At 42.8% G+C, this 17,747-nt stretch overlaps 1 protein-coding gene across 5 annotated transcripts in view; it reads left to right on the plus strand.

The window, feature by feature from the left end:
- The window catches only part of LOC135368106 (glycerophosphocholine phosphodiesterase GPCPD1-like), a 52,033-nt gene extending 38,408 nt beyond the window's left edge, over nucleotides 1-13,625 (plus strand). For all 5 annotated transcript variants that reach the window (XM_064601187.1, XM_064601189.1, XM_064601185.1 and 2 more), the window contains 5 exons: nucleotides 629-856; nucleotides 3,186-3,316; nucleotides 3,846-3,981; nucleotides 5,506-5,666; nucleotides 13,293-13,625. In XM_064601187.1, the coding sequence (XP_064457257.1) occupies nucleotides 629-856; nucleotides 3,186-3,316; nucleotides 3,846-3,981; nucleotides 5,506-5,666; nucleotides 13,293-13,437 (801 nt within the window). In that variant the 3' untranslated portion in view covers nucleotides 13,438-13,625. The remainder of the gene's footprint in view (nucleotides 1-628; nucleotides 857-3,185; nucleotides 3,317-3,845; nucleotides 3,982-5,505; nucleotides 5,667-13,292) is intronic.
- Nucleotides 13,626-17,747: the final 4,122 nt, after the last annotated feature.

A 17,747-nucleotide genomic window follows, 5' to 3' on the forward strand; every position in this document is an offset into this window, starting at 1 on the left:
TTATAAGACTTTTGCAAACAAAGTGCTATACATTCTTTTAAAATGCCTTCATTATTCGTATCCCGTTGCCAGCCTACGTAATTTTCTACTTTCCCAAGCTTATGTGAAGGGCATGGTACGGCTCGTAACACCTGGTGTTCGTTAATATGAAAATTCACTTTATGACCAAAACCCATAAGAATAGCAGTGGCTATAGCAACAAATTTCAGCTGCAGTCTATAGCTGATGATTGGTTTTGAGATTAGCATTGCATTCCATTTTGAGTTACATTTAGGTACCATATGCAAGATTTTGTTCAATAGAACCTTGTGGTTTTTAGACATGAATATTTGTACATAATCTCTAATAGCTCTCTAATTTGTAATCATAACGATTATGTGATGCAGTCGGCAGCTCTACTACAAAGTACAATAGGCAGGTCTTATCTCCAATCATTCGCTTCCGTACTGATGCAAAACGGGCGTGGAAGGTGTAGCAAAAGTGCTGCCTCTCAAATTCACTTATAAAAAGAATTTGGCTTAGTGCTTAGTTGAAAGACTTTGCACATGCAGTGCCTATGAGAACTATATAAGAAAGAATTGGCCAGTGTTTTCTGATCCCTACCTCACTACAAATCCTTGTGACACAGCGAAAATCTCCACTTCATGAGGACGAAAAACTGAAGCTGGCTGTGAGAGACCTCTCCGTTGCCCAGCTTCAGCATCTGAAACTTGCACCATCAGAGGCCCACAGCTACGACTTCCACGAAGACGACCAAGATGAAAACCAACCATTCCCCACGCTCCAGCACGTACTGGAAGCTGTTGATCCATCTGTTGGTTTCAATGTTGAAATCAAGTGCCCCATGCAGCTTCACGTGAGTATGCGTAGGTGTTATACCAGTCTAAAGGTGCAGTCCTTTGTCCGAAACAGGTTGAAAGGGTTCTTCTGTTTCATACCTTGAGGCACACTGCATGTTTTCTTGCACTCCTAAGTGTCGTTTCCTTTTTCCTTTTACAAAAAGCTTCTTTGTTGTTGTTGTTGTGGGCTGCTTGTGTTGCTTCAAAAACAAAGCTGCATAGTATTTGGACAAATTTAAAACCTACCCTCTAACTGTATGCCTGAGGAATCTAGTTTGGAACTTGCTGTGCAAATAAATGGGGAAACTGTTGACGTGGGTTTTAGAAACATTACTGCGTAGCACTAGGAAAACAAATATTATTTGAAACATACTATACACGTAAGCTGTATAAATCAAGGGACACATGCTTCACCCATGTGGGATGTAGGATCTTGAGTATGCTGCATTCATATTTTCTGAGCGATACTTTGCAGTGATTAAACATTCCACCGCAGTAAATAGCTGACTGCATTTTCATAATCCGGGCTGCTGCTTTAAAATTTCAGTTTCAGTGTTAGCTAAGAATGATTAGCCTGCTATACCGTATATATTTTTGGCAGTGAAGTATAGTGAATAATGTTGCAGGTTGCTTAGCATCATACAGTATTTAACCTAATGTAAGACACACATTTTTTTATCAAAGATGCGCGTCCTTGTAGTGCTGTTGTAAAATTTTATTTGTATATTTTTGTGTCAAAAAATAAAAAATACCTACCTGCCTAAAAATGCTATTGAGGGGGGTGTGTTCAGTTACCTGAGGGAAAATTTGAACTCTACACTTAGGGCACACTTAACCCCATTTTTATTCAGAGATATTCACAGCGAGCTCCTCTATTGTTCATTGCAGTTCATCACTCGTTGACTGTGCGGTTCAAGCAGCTGTGCTCACGTGATATGCTCACTGCGATTTTTTAGACACTTCTAAAATCTGGGCGCATTTCATGTGCGTGTAACAAAAAAATGCCAGCATTTAGCAAGTTGGGGGAGCGTTCAGTACACGAGTTCTGTCAAATGTTCAGGTAAATACGGTATTACTTCCAAAACTGACAGAACATTCTAGAAGTCTGACTTTTACTTATCATACGCCAGTTTACAAAACAAAGTTAAGCCCCTAATAATGTAGCGTGCCAACCCAGCCAACACCACCTAGATACAGAAAGCCTGCGCGCTCGTCGACTTGACGTAACAAGTAAGAATCAGCCAATCAGGATCGCGTGTTCAGCGGCCGTAGCCAATCACGAACTTGCTTTCAGCCGTCATGGCCATGGAGAAGAACCACCGTCGTCTGCGAGTTGTGATTGAACGTCCCCGCTTACTAAATGGGAAAACTTGGAAATAAAGCGCAAAACTGTCTCAATCTTTCTGAAAAGTAATTTTCTGGAAAGTGTCTCGCACATTTAGTCTAAATATTCAGGTCTGCAGGTTTCAGGTAAGCTGCAATCATTTGCGGGTTCTCGAATTCACAGAACGGTGAATTGCAGTAGCAGACGAATTCTGACTCTTAATTGAAAGAGAGAGAGGAGGCAATGCACAAGCTTTCTGTATCTAGGTGGTGTTGACCCAGCTCAACAAAATAAAGTTGTTTTTAAGCATTGATTTTTGTCAGCTTCGTGGAAAGCTGGAAAACTGAAGGGCAAAATGAATATTTTCTACCAGAGAATATTTGAGGAGAGTTGAGGAAGTCACTCGATAAAAGGAACCTGTTTAAAAGATAAGTTGTTTTGTGCAAAATGTAACTAGGGCCTGACTTTTTAGGGTTAAACCCGTATCCGCCCGATATTTACCCCCCGAACGATATCTGTAAAATTCGGGTTTAACCCGAATCTACCCGAAAACATCCGGGTCGCGTGGCACACTCATAAGCGTGGATTAAAATAAAGTTTGATAACATTGCTAAACATTAGTTCCATGTTAAGACAAATTTTTATTAAATGAAAAAAAAATCACCCGAATACACCCGAATTCCTGACGACAGAATATGCCGTAACGGGATTTAACTCGAATACACCCGAATTTTCGAATGAAAAATATCACCCGATATTTACCCCCCGAATTTGGCCAAAAATAAAACCCGAAAAAGTCAGGCCCTAAATGTAACTAAGTTACTAACGAAGTTACAGGTAATGGAAACGAACTTTAAAAGTTCCTAAGTTACTTTGGAAAAGTACTAGTAAGTTACCTTCAAGTTACTTGCTTTGTAATACTTTTTTCTTCTCGACATTTCTATAATTAATTCACTAACTTCGCTTAGCGCTTTTAAAGGAACCGCATCAATATGATGAGTCCACGACTTTATGCTTTCCAGGATGGCACATGGGAAATGGATGGCAACTTCGACCTCAACGAATATATGGACATAGTGCTCAAGACACTGCTAGACTACAGTGGTAACCGGTACATCATACTCTCGTGTTTCCACCCCGACATCTGTACCATGTGAGTCCCAGCAGCTCTATATCCAGATTCTGTAGATGCTGGTGGGAGAAGGGACATGTAGAGTTATTATTATTATTATGTAGAGTGATTTTGAAATGAGTGTAAGGTGTTGACCAGCAGAATGAAACACTCCCGCAACTGTTGTGTAGCCAAAGTATGATTGTATTTATACTTGGGGCCCTGTGTTTTAGGGTAAAACCCGAAAAAGAAAAAAAAAAGCTGAAGAGGAACTATGGCAAAGTGCAAATTCACTCACCAATACCGGCACTAGAGGATGCTACATCCGCATCTCATGTTCATGTAAGATGCAAGAAGCACTTTTTTTTCCCCCTCATACGAAAATCTGCTTCACCACCTGATATTGCCCTGTGTTACGGCCCCGCAAATACACCTGATTTTGATCCCCCGATTTTCAAACAATGTAAAACCCCAAAACACAGGGCCCTATTTATACTTTATCGTCCTTATTGATGCTGTCCATAAAATGATGAAATTAAAGAGATGAATTTTTGTTTCTGTATCATTCTAGGATCCGGCTAAAGCAGAACAAGTACCCGCTCCTGTTCCTTACTCAGGGACAGACTGAGAAATACCCGCCGTACTTGGACCCCAGAACGTCGACCGTGCACATTGCCACATATTTTGCATTGTGCACCGATATCCTAGTATGTGAACTCATTAAGTACCCACGTCCTTGTGGTGATGGGAAAATACTAAGTGTGTGCGAACATTGAAATTTTCGAATGCGTATACAGTCGAGCCCGTTTGTTACGATATTCGATAGAACGATAACTCCGATATTGCGATCGAATTGTTGGTTCCCGTCAGCTCTAACGTAATTGCGAACATCGTGACACCAGTTCTCATCCTGACACAGCGCGCACGGCACCCCGTGACACATAAACGGCGGGGAGAGAGGGACTAGCAGGCAAAGTTAGCACCCCAAGATGTTGCGCTGGGTGGAAATACCTAGCAAATAAATCCGGCAGACAAGCCAGTGCCATACACAGTTCGTCATGGCGTGCAGCCTGCTTGTGTCAACCATTTGCATGTGAAATGGGCCACCATTTTTAAACAGAATTTACATGGCGCGGTGCCGTGTCTGGGTGGACTAATGTAAACAAACATGGCAGATGTCTGTTGGGTTCCGTTACGAGTCTCTGCCGCAGAATTTTGAACTTTCCGCAGCAGAAAACCCGGGGCCTTAACTAACACATTTCACTCCTCAGTTATAGCTGATTACTATGTTCAAGTTTCGAAGTATAGCAATACAAAGGTTACTTCTACAAATCAAAAGTGAAATCAAACGGATTCGAGACTTGGGGTGTGGCTGCAGCCATAGTGAACATCAGTGTTCAGATCAACACCAACAAAATTTCGATATTTGTACCCAATTTAATCGGACATTAGGCCTCACATGAGTGTTCAGAGTTCATCGGCAATCAACTGAAGCTGCGACTGTGCTGACGATAAGCTAAATGATTTGCGGTTTCATGTTTGGCTGGGATGAACTTTAATGGAGGCTGTACACAACTGCCCACTAGTTTCACTTTTGGTTAGCGAATCTGTAGCGACGCATTCACACAGCATAGCAACCTCGAATGTTCCGTGCATCGTTGGTAGCTGTCGTACTGTTCATGTTCGTCACCGTTACTGCAACGTACAAATTCAAGAATATAATTTTCTTCGAATATGAATCGCATATTGGAAATGCTGTAAACGTATTTTTATTCGCGATGTATTAATTTTCGCGAATTGCACATTCCGTCATTTGAGAAGGTATTTGCGAGTATTTAATTTCGCGACTCCGGGGCTTTCCCGTTCGCGGGATAAACATCAAGCTGTGTTCGCGACTAAAATTTTTCGTGGTTTTGTAGCGGTCGCGAAATTCGCGAAAATTTATACATCGCGAATAAAACTATGTTTACAGTAGTTGACTCGTATTCAAACATGGAGAACTGATGTTCTCCATGTTCAACATTTGCCGCTTGCGTCGATCCCTGTCGTATGAATGTGTGTATGAGTGTGCAAAAATGTAAGAGTGAAAGGAGGATGAGTGAGAGAGAGTGACTGGTTTGTCCCTTCAGATGACGCACCTTTCATCTTTCATCGTATTCAATATTTTGAATATTTGCACGCCTTTGGGAAATACGTTAGGGCAGAAGCAATACCCTCTTTCGCTTTTGCAGGGGGTGAACGTGCACACTGAAGATCTGCTCAAAAATCCAGCTTTGATCCCATTCATTAAGAAGCACAAGCTCATCCTTTTCTGCTGGGGCGAAGACAACAACCACAGCGACACGATTTCGAGCCTGAAAATGAAAGGGGTCGACGGTGTTATTTATGACAAGTAAGTCATCGGAGTTTTTGGGTTGCCACTGTATTCACCGCGTGCTGTAGTATGTGCTACGGTTGCCCTAGTGGGTTTACCCACTGAAGTATGGCCGATACTATTATAAGCCTGGGTCAAAGTCACATGTGAATACGGTAGGCTGTCGTTAATTGTAACTTCAGCAGACCACAGGTTTTTGTATGGATTATCGGAAGCTTGCATGAAAAGAAATTTGTCTAAAAAACGTGTTTGTTCGTTTTTGTTTCTTTGTTTGCTTTTTCTTTTTATTTATGTATGGATAGCTACGCATACGTTTTGCTATGATCTGTAACAAGAGTGAGCACAGGTTTAAATGATTTTGCAGCACTATCAATTGAACCTCGAACCTATCAAGCTCGAATTGACCGAAAGTATGAAGTATCAGAGTTTGAATTAATGGGAGTCTACTGTAGGTTGCTTGAGATGCCTGTCTGGGGCTTGCCAAAGAAGGCAATAAATGTCATAGCACATCAAGAGTATACACGTAATCTGACTTATTATTATGGAGGAAACAAGTGCCAGATTTGAGTGTCCAATCCAAAGTGCTTGTTCACCGGATTCCCGCTGTACTCCTGCAGACTATACAGCATGCTGCCAGGTTGTCCGGTGACTGTTAATGTTGTATTATTGATACGTGTGACTAATTAAGATTGTACTTATGTGTGACAGCAATCCCACGTGGCTAGAGTAGTACAAAATTCCTGGAAATTTTGTACTACTGCAGAAAAACATTTTCCTTTTTCTGGGATTTTTATTTGTTTTTACAATAAGTGTAATGTATCTTATTTGCAAAATATGCACAAAAAAAATATTCCACTTTTTGGAAAAATTAAATAAAAATAACAGAAAAAGGAAAATGTGGTGTACAACAGACCAACTCATGTTAAAAGAACAAGTACAGTAGTTGACTAGAACATATAAACAGGCAATCTTGGCCTCGTTTATACTGGGTGTTTCACGAAGGTCCCCTGGCTGAGTAACTCTGTCAAGTAGTGCATTCGAAGAACTTTCTTTTTGGTAAAGATCCTTGAGACATCGTGCCCGTGAACTGAGTTGTGAGCGACTCATTTGTATGCACTCTCTAATTAAATAGTGCGTGTTACGTATCGGGACCTTCAGCGAAAAATATTCAATGAAAAAAATGTGTCGTGTGTTGACAAAAATGTATGTGTCGACAAAAAATGTGTGTGTGTGTTAGTGATTTTTCCAAGTACAGTCAAACTCCTTTAGAACAATACTCAGTGGGCAACAAAAAAAAAATTTGTGGTAAAGGGATTCTCATTAAAAAGAATGTTTGTTATTGGATCTATAGGGCTCCAGTGGGACCACAAAATCATTTGCTGTAGTGGCATTTTTATTAAAAAGGTGCTCGCTATAAAGGAGTTTGACCGTAATTAATTAGTTTCAGTTTACATATCTCCTGCACTGAGCAGTGCACCAATGCACTCTTTGGATCAGCTATCCAGCTGTCAATTTTGGGTTCATCCACCTGGTTGATAAACGGGGATGCCGGGAGGCCAGAAGAGACACTTTAGTGTTGCAGCTCCTCCTCCTCTACCCTACTAATACGCAGCACTAGCGGTGCATTTGTCATCATCCATGATAAGAGCACACCAGCACTGTTTACCAGTCGAGCTGAGGAAGAATACCAAAGCATCTCTTGCAGCTGTTCCTAATCTTGTGTCGATTACCCCTGTGCTTTACCAAAACGAAAGTTCTTCGTTGGCATCAGCTTTTTACTCAGTATTCAGCCAAGGGGGCCTTCTTGAAATACCTCGTTTTTTGAGGTCTCAAATCTGTATACATGTCACAGGAACATACGTTCCTAGAACTTGCATGCTCAATGTTTCTTTTTTTGCACAAGTGTATGCTGTGTTAGCTAGTCGTTAATTCTAAGTGTTTTCTTAGTCTGCTGACAAGTTCACTAGTCTTTTCCAGATGGAAAAGGTGGAGTCTTCTAATTAGATGTTGTGTTGCAAAGGTATATTTCTAAGTTTAGCTTAGCTTGCACACTGGCTGTGCCCTTAAGCATGTTGCAGTAGTTGAATGCTGAGAAGACTTTATTGTGCATGCCACATGGAGCATGGCATGGCATGGCATTCTGTCTTTTCTAGTCATCCCCTGAAGTACATGTACTTCATCATCTATGCCTTGTCTTGGGGGTACATTACATACACTGTGGTATCTCTTTAAATGGATGTTTTATTAGAAAGTGGGTTGTGCGCAGCCCACTTACCGTTTTTCAAAGCTCAACCGAAACTAAAACCACAGGCATTACGAGCACAGGTAAGACAATCCCAATTCCACATCGGAATGTGCTATGCAGCGATGGCCTGTTCACCACATAAGCTGCATAGCGGCCAACGAGCTGCCTGTGCTGAAAGGGGTGTCGTTCCTGTGCTTGTGGTTTCGGTTAACATGTACACCAAAAGATGATAAAGGACATGTCAAAGTTCACGCTCCTTTCACGATTTTAAAAAAATGGGCTGGCATTAAATGTCAATTCTGGAATGTTATTTTCCTGAAAACCTCTAATTAAAAAGTTAGTATAACAGATTAGTAATCTATAGGGCCCAGAATTTTAGGCATTTGCCTATGGACGCCTAAACGCAACAATTCGGGGGTTTGCCTGCCTTTTTATTGACTATATTTTGAACTGTAGCCTTTTTTAACATTTTCACATGATGTAACAGCCTTCTTTAGAGGTGCAAGTGCACATGTGCCTTTCAGTCTGATGCTGAGTGCTGCATTTTGCCTTTCCTTTCTGTGTTTTTTTTTTTTTTTTTTCATTTTTCTCTCTCTCTCTTTCATTTGGTTTCCTTCAGTAGCATGGGTCACTAGAAGTGGTTCATGTATATATGATCGAAAAATTTGGCCTTTCGAGCTCTTCGATGGCGAAGAACTAAAAGTATTATTCAGTATTGTATGGTTCTAGGCCGCCTGTGCATTTGTGTAGAAGTCAAAGCTCGTACGGTTCCGTAGCCTTATTTCCTGGAGCATTCTAAAGCACCAACAAAGACAGAGTGTACCAGATTTAGGGGCCAATTTTTGTATTTTATCGCCTATTTTTGCTGTTCTTCAAGTCCTAAACGCCTGCGTGTTTCCATCGTTTCTGGTGCCTAAATTTCCGGGCCCTAGCTAGTACTGTAATTTCTCGCGTATTAGCCGTGGCTTATGCGCATCCTTTTTTCTCACGGCCGCTCTGCGGCTTATCCACAGGTGCGGCTTATCTGATGACTATTTTTTTCCCCCCCCGGTATTTCCCTGGTATGCGCCAGTTTTAACGAAAGGGCTGACAGCGTCTCTGGAACAGCACAGCCCTGCCAATGCAGGAACCGTGCGTAACAGGGGCACGTCCACATTCGTGTAGGCTGACCTTCCTGGTGCCTTCCCCCAAGAAGCTTTAACGAAAGTGGTGACAGTGATTCATGTCTTCTGGAAGGCCACTGACCCGTCGATCCATAAAGAACACACAACAAGGGCACAATCCGATCTTGGTAGAGCACCAGAATTGACCTCCTTTGTTGTACACAGTGCCGACTTCGGAGTATGAACCACAGGGTTTATGGCCTTCTCAATGGTCATCTTTGTCGCACAAATCAGTCGCGTCGTATTGGCCGCGGCATATCTGAGAGTGCGGCTTATCTGCCCCCAAACTTTTCAAAACGTGCTTAAAAATTGGTCCTGCGGCTTCTACGCGGAAAGTTACGGCAACAATGTGCTGCTGGCCATGTAATTCACTCGCAAAACAGCATTTCTGCTGGTGTCGAAGGTTTTCATAAAAATTTGTACATGTTAAAGAAAAAACACCCTGCATATTCTATACAAGGGTTCAGAAATAAGTCTGTACTTGAGAAAGTATACCGCTTTTTTTCTTTTTTCTAATTCAGTTTGACAGAAAAGAAATGTTCATTTTATTCACTTGACAATACCAAACGTGATGTAATGTTCCATTCTTCTTGCATGGCATCACTTCTGGGTAGTCATGATTTGATTACGAGCAAGTGTGATGTTCGATAGGCGCGTGTCACCTCCCCTGGTGATCACCACCAAGAAACTCTTGCAAAGCTTTGTTTCAGGAATAGCATCAGCAGAAGCCATGTATCTAATCTATTCCAAAGATAAGACTTTGCCCCTGTCCACAAGCTTTACTGAATGGGCCCATGTCTGAACTGTCACATTTCATGAACGCTACTCATCAAGAATGACACTATTTCAGTGGAAGACCATTTTGCAGTTGAATCTGCATTCTCTTTCACAGCTTTGATTCATCACTTTCCCTATACTTGTTACTCTCTTGCTTAGCAGTGTCCGAAACTTGGCTGCTTTTCTTCCGTGCAAGTCAGTCCCATTTATAACAAACTCAATGCAGATGTCATCCCTATGTATTCAAATGCCGCATAGGGTATGTTTTTTTCAAGGTCACACCTATGTATATACGTATAGAGTTCAATTAATTTCCATACCTCATGTGGTGATATTGCAGTTAGTCACGAGAACTTCGTTCATTCAAATTCCATTTTCAATGCACAGTTAGCTGGTTGTCTGTCCTATGTGTCCCATTATTTATTTGTGTAGCTATTTCTGTGAAATTTCTAATTTGTCTGCTGACAGATTAAGGGTCCTGCTCGCAGCTGTGGGAAAAAAATATGGTTCGAGACTTCAAATAAGAAGGCTGCACTAAATCTAGAACAAGGAGACACAGCCAGAATGCAAACATAGAACACAGGCTGTGAAACAGTCAGTGAAGGACAGAGTGTCTTTCATGAATGCTGTGTTCCAGCTTGTCATTCTTGAGCACTGCAGCTTGAGCTCTCGAGAACTGTCGTCATCTACGTTATCAGGGTGTCTACCGACACTTTAAAACTTGGAAAACAGGGAATTATCGGGGAATTTTGATGTGACTAGAAAAGTCAGAGTTCGAGGTAACTCGTTACTGTAGCTAAGTTCCTTTTTTTTTTTTTTGCTAACTTTTAACTTAACTCGGTACTTTTGCGCCGTGGTAACTTTCAGAGGAACTCGTTCCTTTTTCAGGTAACTTTGCCAAAGTAACTTAAGTTAAGTTCCAAGTTACTTTTAACTCTCTCTTCACTCACGTTCACATATTTTCTTGCTTTCTCTCCGGTTCCTTCATGTCATTTTTTGCCATAAAACGTGATGTTCAATCAATGACAGTATTTTATTCAGGAAGTAAGAACCGCTGCCATTGAAATGTAGCTGATCCATTGTGTGCCCACAGGGGGTAAGATGCAAAGCGTTCGAATAGACCTCTACCAGAGAAACGTCATCACGACATTGGTAGACAGACTGAAACCGAAACAAGTCGGAAGGGGAGGGCTTGGTCTCACAAACGGGCATGTTCGCTGTCTCCCATTGGAAGAAAAGTAGGACCGAGGGTCGCATTCCTTTAAGGGACCATGTCGTAACCCCCTCAAGACCGTGGCTTTCGGGTGCGACCTTGTTCACCCCTAGCTTCGAGCGTAGTTCGGTTCTACCAAATCTTGGCGCTGTCGAACACTATGCGTCATTTGTTCACAAACAGGGAGAGGTCTATTGTTGGACGTAAACGGAAACGATCTAAGCGTGTTGCACTCCTCCGCAGGCAACCCAAAGTCTAACTCAACTGCTCACATGCGCTGCCCCTGCGTAATGCAATTTTGTGTCCGCAGTAACTTGGAAGTGACTCGTTCTTTTTTTTTAAGTAACTCAGTAACTGCGAGTTACATTTCATGCTGGAGAACTTCGTTATTAACTTAGTTACATTTTGCACACGGTAACTTAACTTGTAAAGAGTTCTTTTTGACGGGTAACTTCTCAATCTATGGGAAAAGTCGTGGGATTGTCAGGGAATTCGCTAAAATTCCCTTAAAAAAAAGGGAATTTGCACGTGTGCTGATGAGTGGTTGAGGGCGACGCCGCAGCAACATTGCCGCGAGCAGCAGTCCGCCTGTACAGCAAGCCCAGGGGCAGAAAAATAGGACAGTCTTACTAACTTTCTCAATAAATCATCCATTTTATGAGGGCCTGTATCAAAACATAGCAGCAGGCACCAAGTTCCCTTTTTGTTTTGGTCAGAGAAATAAAATAAAAATAATTGAAATATAGTCTCTGAAAACCTGGAAAAGTCAGGGAATTTGAAGGCTACAGTTTTGATAGACACCCTGAGGAAGACAGTACGGAACTGAGACTGAAACGTTCGGATTGAGGACGTGTCCAGGTTTGATACGGTCGTCGTCAGCAGTATCATATAGGGCCCATTGATTTGGATTAGTGGTCTTTGGCGTCCACCTGGTGAGGTGTGGTTTTGTGTATGGAGGTTGCATTGATCTGTGAAACGCATTGGTGCGAACGAAGAGGTGATGAAGACGATAAGCCGCGGGTGATGTATCTGGGGGTGGGAGCTTCATTGTGCAGGTCAGGTGGGAGGAAGTGCATGTTGTCGAGAAGGTCTGTTGAGGAGTGGTGAGGAGCTAGGACGGGTCTACTAAACGCTCAGTTATGGGCAATGAATGCATGAAAAATGGGGAAGAAGTTAATTCCGGGGAAATGAACAAGAAAAGAAATCAACAAGGTAGGGAAGACAATAAGAATGGCCAAGGCACTCTGTATTCTGCTGCGGCAAATTCAAAATTCTGCGACACTGACTTGCAAATTCTGCGATTTCCCTCGGCGAGCAGTCAACGGCTGCTTGAAATATATGGGAGACACTTTATTTCTTGGATAATGTGGGAACAAAAAAATATTTTATAAAATTACAGGTTCAAAGCGTTGTTGTGGATCAGTGTCCTCCTTTGGTGCGGTCTGTCACCAGCAATCATTTGATACCTGCTGAAACATCTTTCAGCACCTTATAGGAACTTTATAGGAAGGGGTTTACAATATATGCCCTGGGGAAATTAAATCTTTAGGACATCCTTTTCTTAGTATTATATATTTTTTTTTTCCTTGGCTGTAGGCATAATTTAAGTCTGAACTTTTTGAAGGAATCCTCCCAGACATCCAATCAAGATCCCACCACCGCCTCCGGAACCGCCACCACCACCCGGAAGGGTCGCCGCCCCTGCCTCAGGCAAAGGGTGCACAATAAACTTGGGCTAACATTATCTTAAGCTGAACTACAATCTGTCTGCGTTTGTCCTGCAGCATGGACAATTTCGTAAGCATAGGCTTAAATTTTGTAGAGCGGACTTCACCTCATGCATGGAAGCGTCAGGTGAAGCCCACTTTCGGGAGGTGACTTTCGACTATCGAATACTAGTCGAATATCCGGAAATCTCCGCGAAATTTCGCGGAATCGCGGAAAACCGAAGTCCTTAACAATGGCGGTGGTGTATTCGAGGAGAATCTGAGAAAGTTCGCAATGAATTGAAGCTCTTTGATGCATAAGTGCTCATTTCACAAAGAATATGAAACAGTTGCTGCACAAAGTTCAGATGCAGCACCTGAATTCGACACACTTTTTGACAGTTAAGGCACCAACTTGGAGCATAAGAGGACACAGAGGGAGATAGAGTTTGTTCTGTATGGGATTGGCTGTCTATTTAGACCCCGCTACCTAATTTGGAGATCTCGTTCTAATCTGCGCTTTTTCTTGTGCAACCAAAGGGTGGACCTGTTCATCAGTGGCAGCAGGGAGCGTGAGAATGTGTACCTGGTGCAGCCAAATGATACTCCAGGTCTCGCAGAGGCAGCAGCCAGTCACTCGAGGGACTCTTTGCAGGAAAGTTCAATGCCTACAGTTCCAGCCTGACTGACATTCACGCATCACATGTACAGTTGTTTCTCTGAGCTTACGGATAAAGTGCTCCTCTATTTATGTTCATGTACTATAGCTTACGCTTGTATACAGCCCTTACAGTGCACCAGCCCATGCTACCTGTTTGCTAACTTAAAACTACATGGTTCTTATGAACGGTAATAAAATTTCTATCTTTGTCATCATCGTCTTGCGTAGTCTCAACACGTGTCAACTCTCTAGTATAGGGGGGATAGTGGCTTGCCGACTTTTGTGCTTCAACCTATGAGGTGCGACCCCAACGTTGTGCACGTGAAGAAATGTTCGTTGGCTGAATTGAGGCAAGCTGAAGGAAATGCAACATTTAGAACATAAAAGACAACTCTGACCAAGCAGGTTCTTAACACACTGGACTTCCACTTCCATTCGAGTTCAAGTTGTGCTAGGAAAGGTCCCCTATGCAAAAGCATGTTTTTTTTATTTTTTTTAACTTTGAAAGTGGCGGCATTGTTTTTTTTTAGTGCTCATAAGACCTGTATCGAAAGAAACTTATGAGTACCACAAATAACATATACTGAAACACACAGAAGAATGACTAACACAACACACTGCAGTGATTGTCGGAAGTAGGGAAGTTCCCTCGTTGCATTAAATATCGAGACCGGAATCACACAAATAGGTCAACGGCCTAAATTCTTATCTGGCTTAATAATCGCAAGGGGTCCAGCTGCACATTCCTCATGGTGTTGCTTGTGTTATGCTTTTTTTTTTCTATCAATTGGTTCAGTAAAGTCTTAGGCACGTAGGGCCCTTGATGTGCCCTACAACATCCCCTCACTGTTTAACTCCTTATTAACTCATTCGTGTGTACTGCCTTCCCCCACTGCCCTCAGAGGACACTTGAACTGTCTTTACAACAGCCTTACAACAGCTCCTCACTGTTTAGCTAGCTCCCTACAGCCTTATACAGAAGCACCATGTCTGCCTCATTTGTTTTTGACTGCCAAATGTCATTTTTCAAATACAGCATATTATGAAAAAAAAAACAAAAAAACTGAGTATATCCCCTTCAGTTGTGAACTATGAGGTTGGACCAAACTTAAACGAGACTTTCATTTTCTGCTTTTTTTTCTTTTTGTATTTGTAGTACGAAATATAAACAAAGTTTCTTTTTTTATATAGTACTGTGTTAGCACCACAAAGCAACTGTGGCTATGAGTAGCGTACAGATGGAGATAGGGGAGCAGTGAGGAGTGAGTGTGTGGGAGGGGTAGTATGCATCGTGGGCAGACTTCAGGGGGAACAGTCTTTGGAAAACCCAGGGAAAACCTCAGACAGCACAGCCAGTGACAGGATTCGAACCAGTGTCACATCCCAGTCTTGGCGTGAAAAGCGATCATTCTAACCACTAGGCCAATTGAGCTGGTTAATAACTAATAATAAATAATAATAATAATAAACCAAGTGTGCATGACTTTTCTACACAATCTCCCGATGTAGGAGTGCACTTTTCCCAGCAGGTTGGTATAGCTTTTGGATCCCCTCTTCACAAAGAGAAGTGGGTTGTGTCAGCAGTCAGTTGCACATAAACTCCTCCAGCACGTTGTCCTCGTCGAATCGTTGGCCTCCCAGAGCTTCTTTGAGTGGCCCAAACAGGTGAAGGTCACGAGGCGATAGGTCATGGCTGGGGTTCCGGGTTTTCGGATTTATCCGAAAAAATCTGGAAAACGTACTCCGGTAGAATTTTAAGGAATTCGGATTAATCCGAAAAACTCCGCTTGGCAGATGTTTTCCCAGATAACCGGGTTATTGTTAGGGCCTGACTTTTTCGGGTTTTATTTTTGGCCAAATTCGGGGGGTAAATATCGGGTGATATTTTTCATTTGAAAATTCGGGTGTATTCGGGTTAAATCCCGTTACGGCATATTCTGTCGTCAGGAATTCGGGTGTATTCGGGTGATTTTTTTTTGTTTAATAAAAATTTGTCTTAACATGGAACTAATGTTTAGCAATGTTATCAAACTTTATTTTAATGCACGCTTATGTTTGTGCTACGCGACCCGGATGTTTTCGGGTAGATTCGGGTTAAACCCGGATTTTACAGATTTCGTTCGGGGGGTAAATATCGGGCGGATACGGGTTTCACCCTAAAAAGTCAGGCCCTAGTTATTGTCCTTTGCCTCCATTTGTGTCCTGGGTTTCTTCTGGCCTCGGATACCTGCCCCACCGCAACGTATAATGGTTTGCGTGAGCAGTCATCTCGACAACTTGAGGATTCACCGTCCGGGATTTCCCCCAGTCTGTTTCCCGATTTCTTTGTCCGACACATGACCTAAGCAATGAAATAAGCATCGAACCGAGGTCAAACGGAGTGGTCTATTCGAAAGGGCAACTAGTTGCAGTGCTGACTACAAGATGGGACGCAAGCGAAAGCTGCCCTGCGACTACATCAAGGGGTACCCTGATTTCGAGGAGTTCACATAGTCCCGCGATCGCGATGCAGAGGTTCTCGTACGTAAGTACTGCCGCATAACAGTGAACACTGCACACGGAAAGGGTGCATTTGGAAATGCGCAACACCTCAGTGTGTGTCGCACGAAATGTATTGTTGATCTTGTGTTTCTTTAGTGTTGAAGCAATAAATGTGACAACTGCGTTTTCGCTGCACAACTGTGCATGCGTCTTCAAGTTTTCTCCGAATTTCAGATAATAACTGAGCTGTAAATCATACGCTCCGAAAAACTCAGTTCCTTGGAAAAACAATAAACTCCGAAAAAAAATGTCCTCCGGTAACGCCCAGAAATAAACTCCGAAACCCTAGTCATGGCTAATGCCCTTCTTTTTCTGCTGCGGCAAATCCTGAATTCTGCAGCAGGGAACTATGAATTCTGCATTTTTCCGCGGTAAAAGGCAAATTGCCCTAGTTCAGACAGAAAATACTCTCTGTTAGCTCTTAGTGTGGAGGAACACGGTTACAACTCCAAAAACTTTTGTGACTTGGCGTAACAAGATACATTGTACTTTCTTCCGAGAGGGAGTGACGTTTCTCACTGACTATCAAATTGTACTTGCTAAGTGACCTTTCTGCATGTACAGAATTTACTGTCACACAGAGGTACTTGACAGCTGTGGACACCAAAGTAGGGGTCAGCGTTTGCATTCCACTCCAGAATCCCAATACGTTAAAGGGTTGTTCCAGCACACAGTTGGGGCCATATCACGGCCTAGTGGCCTTATCCGGTTGGCACATCAACGCACGCCGACCCGGTGCGAACAAAGTCCGTTCATCTCGCGCATAAACTGAGTTAAGCACGCAGTTTCTGCAAAATTCTGCGCAAAACCTCATGTTCCGCGGCAGACCTACAATTCCGCGAATTTTTGCAGAATCGCAGAAAAGAAAGGGCATTAGTCATGGCTATAGGGAGGGTGTTCCGGTGGCCCATTTCCCTAAATGAACCTTTTTCACGCTTGTGTCGCATCCTTGCGGCTGTTCAGCAAAACACGATTGGCACGCACCAAAGCACAGCCGGCACATTATTAGCGCCATCTATTGGATATGTAGGGAACCTTTTTTGGCACCATCAGGGTCACAGAGCATGTGCAGAAGCGTCGTGAAACAGGTTAATTCTGCACACATGTGACGGCTGCAGAGTGGGATCTGCCACTGTCATGGAGGACAATTGCTTTACGTGTTGATTCGTCACGCCTCTTGCTGTGATAAGCAAGTTTAACCTCACTCAAAAGTTCACATTCAGCGCTGCCACAGGTTATGCCCACCTCAGAGCAAATTTCGGAAACCTTTGTAGCAGACGGCGCGCCGCCTGCTACACCTTCAAATGTCGGTCACACTCCATCATGAATGGCATGAAATGGGATTTCGTTTTTGATCTCGTCACTGCCTTCCACAAATTCCTTATGCCAGCACACACCGCCTTGACTATGTTCGATCCCCGAAATGTGCCGTCAATCTGTGCAGAATTTCGCTCTGTTTTACACCCTCGCAAGCAAGGAACTTCACAATAATACGCTGCACAATCGACGGGTGTACCTCTTTCTCAGACATCGTATGACGGACTACTGAAGAAATGTAACGAGACTGGCTGGCTTCTCACGCGACTAGTGACCAACCTACCTAGCACGTGCGCACAAGCGGCATCCAAACGATAGAACGTGCTCTACAACAAAAGTTTCATATCTGACCCACTCTAGTGCATTCCAAATATAGGGAGTGATGGAAAATGATAGTACAGCTTGCTTTCTGAACCCAATTGGGGCAGAAAAAGGGACTCCCAAGTTAACTTGAATAACGCTCCAACCTGTGAAGT

This window comes from Ornithodoros turicata, chromosome 9 (assembly GCF_037126465.1).
Source record: "Ornithodoros turicata isolate Travis chromosome 9, ASM3712646v1, whole genome shotgun sequence".
In the NCBI taxonomy this organism is placed as follows: Eukaryota; Metazoa; Arthropoda; class Arachnida; order Ixodida; family Argasidae; genus Ornithodoros; species Ornithodoros turicata.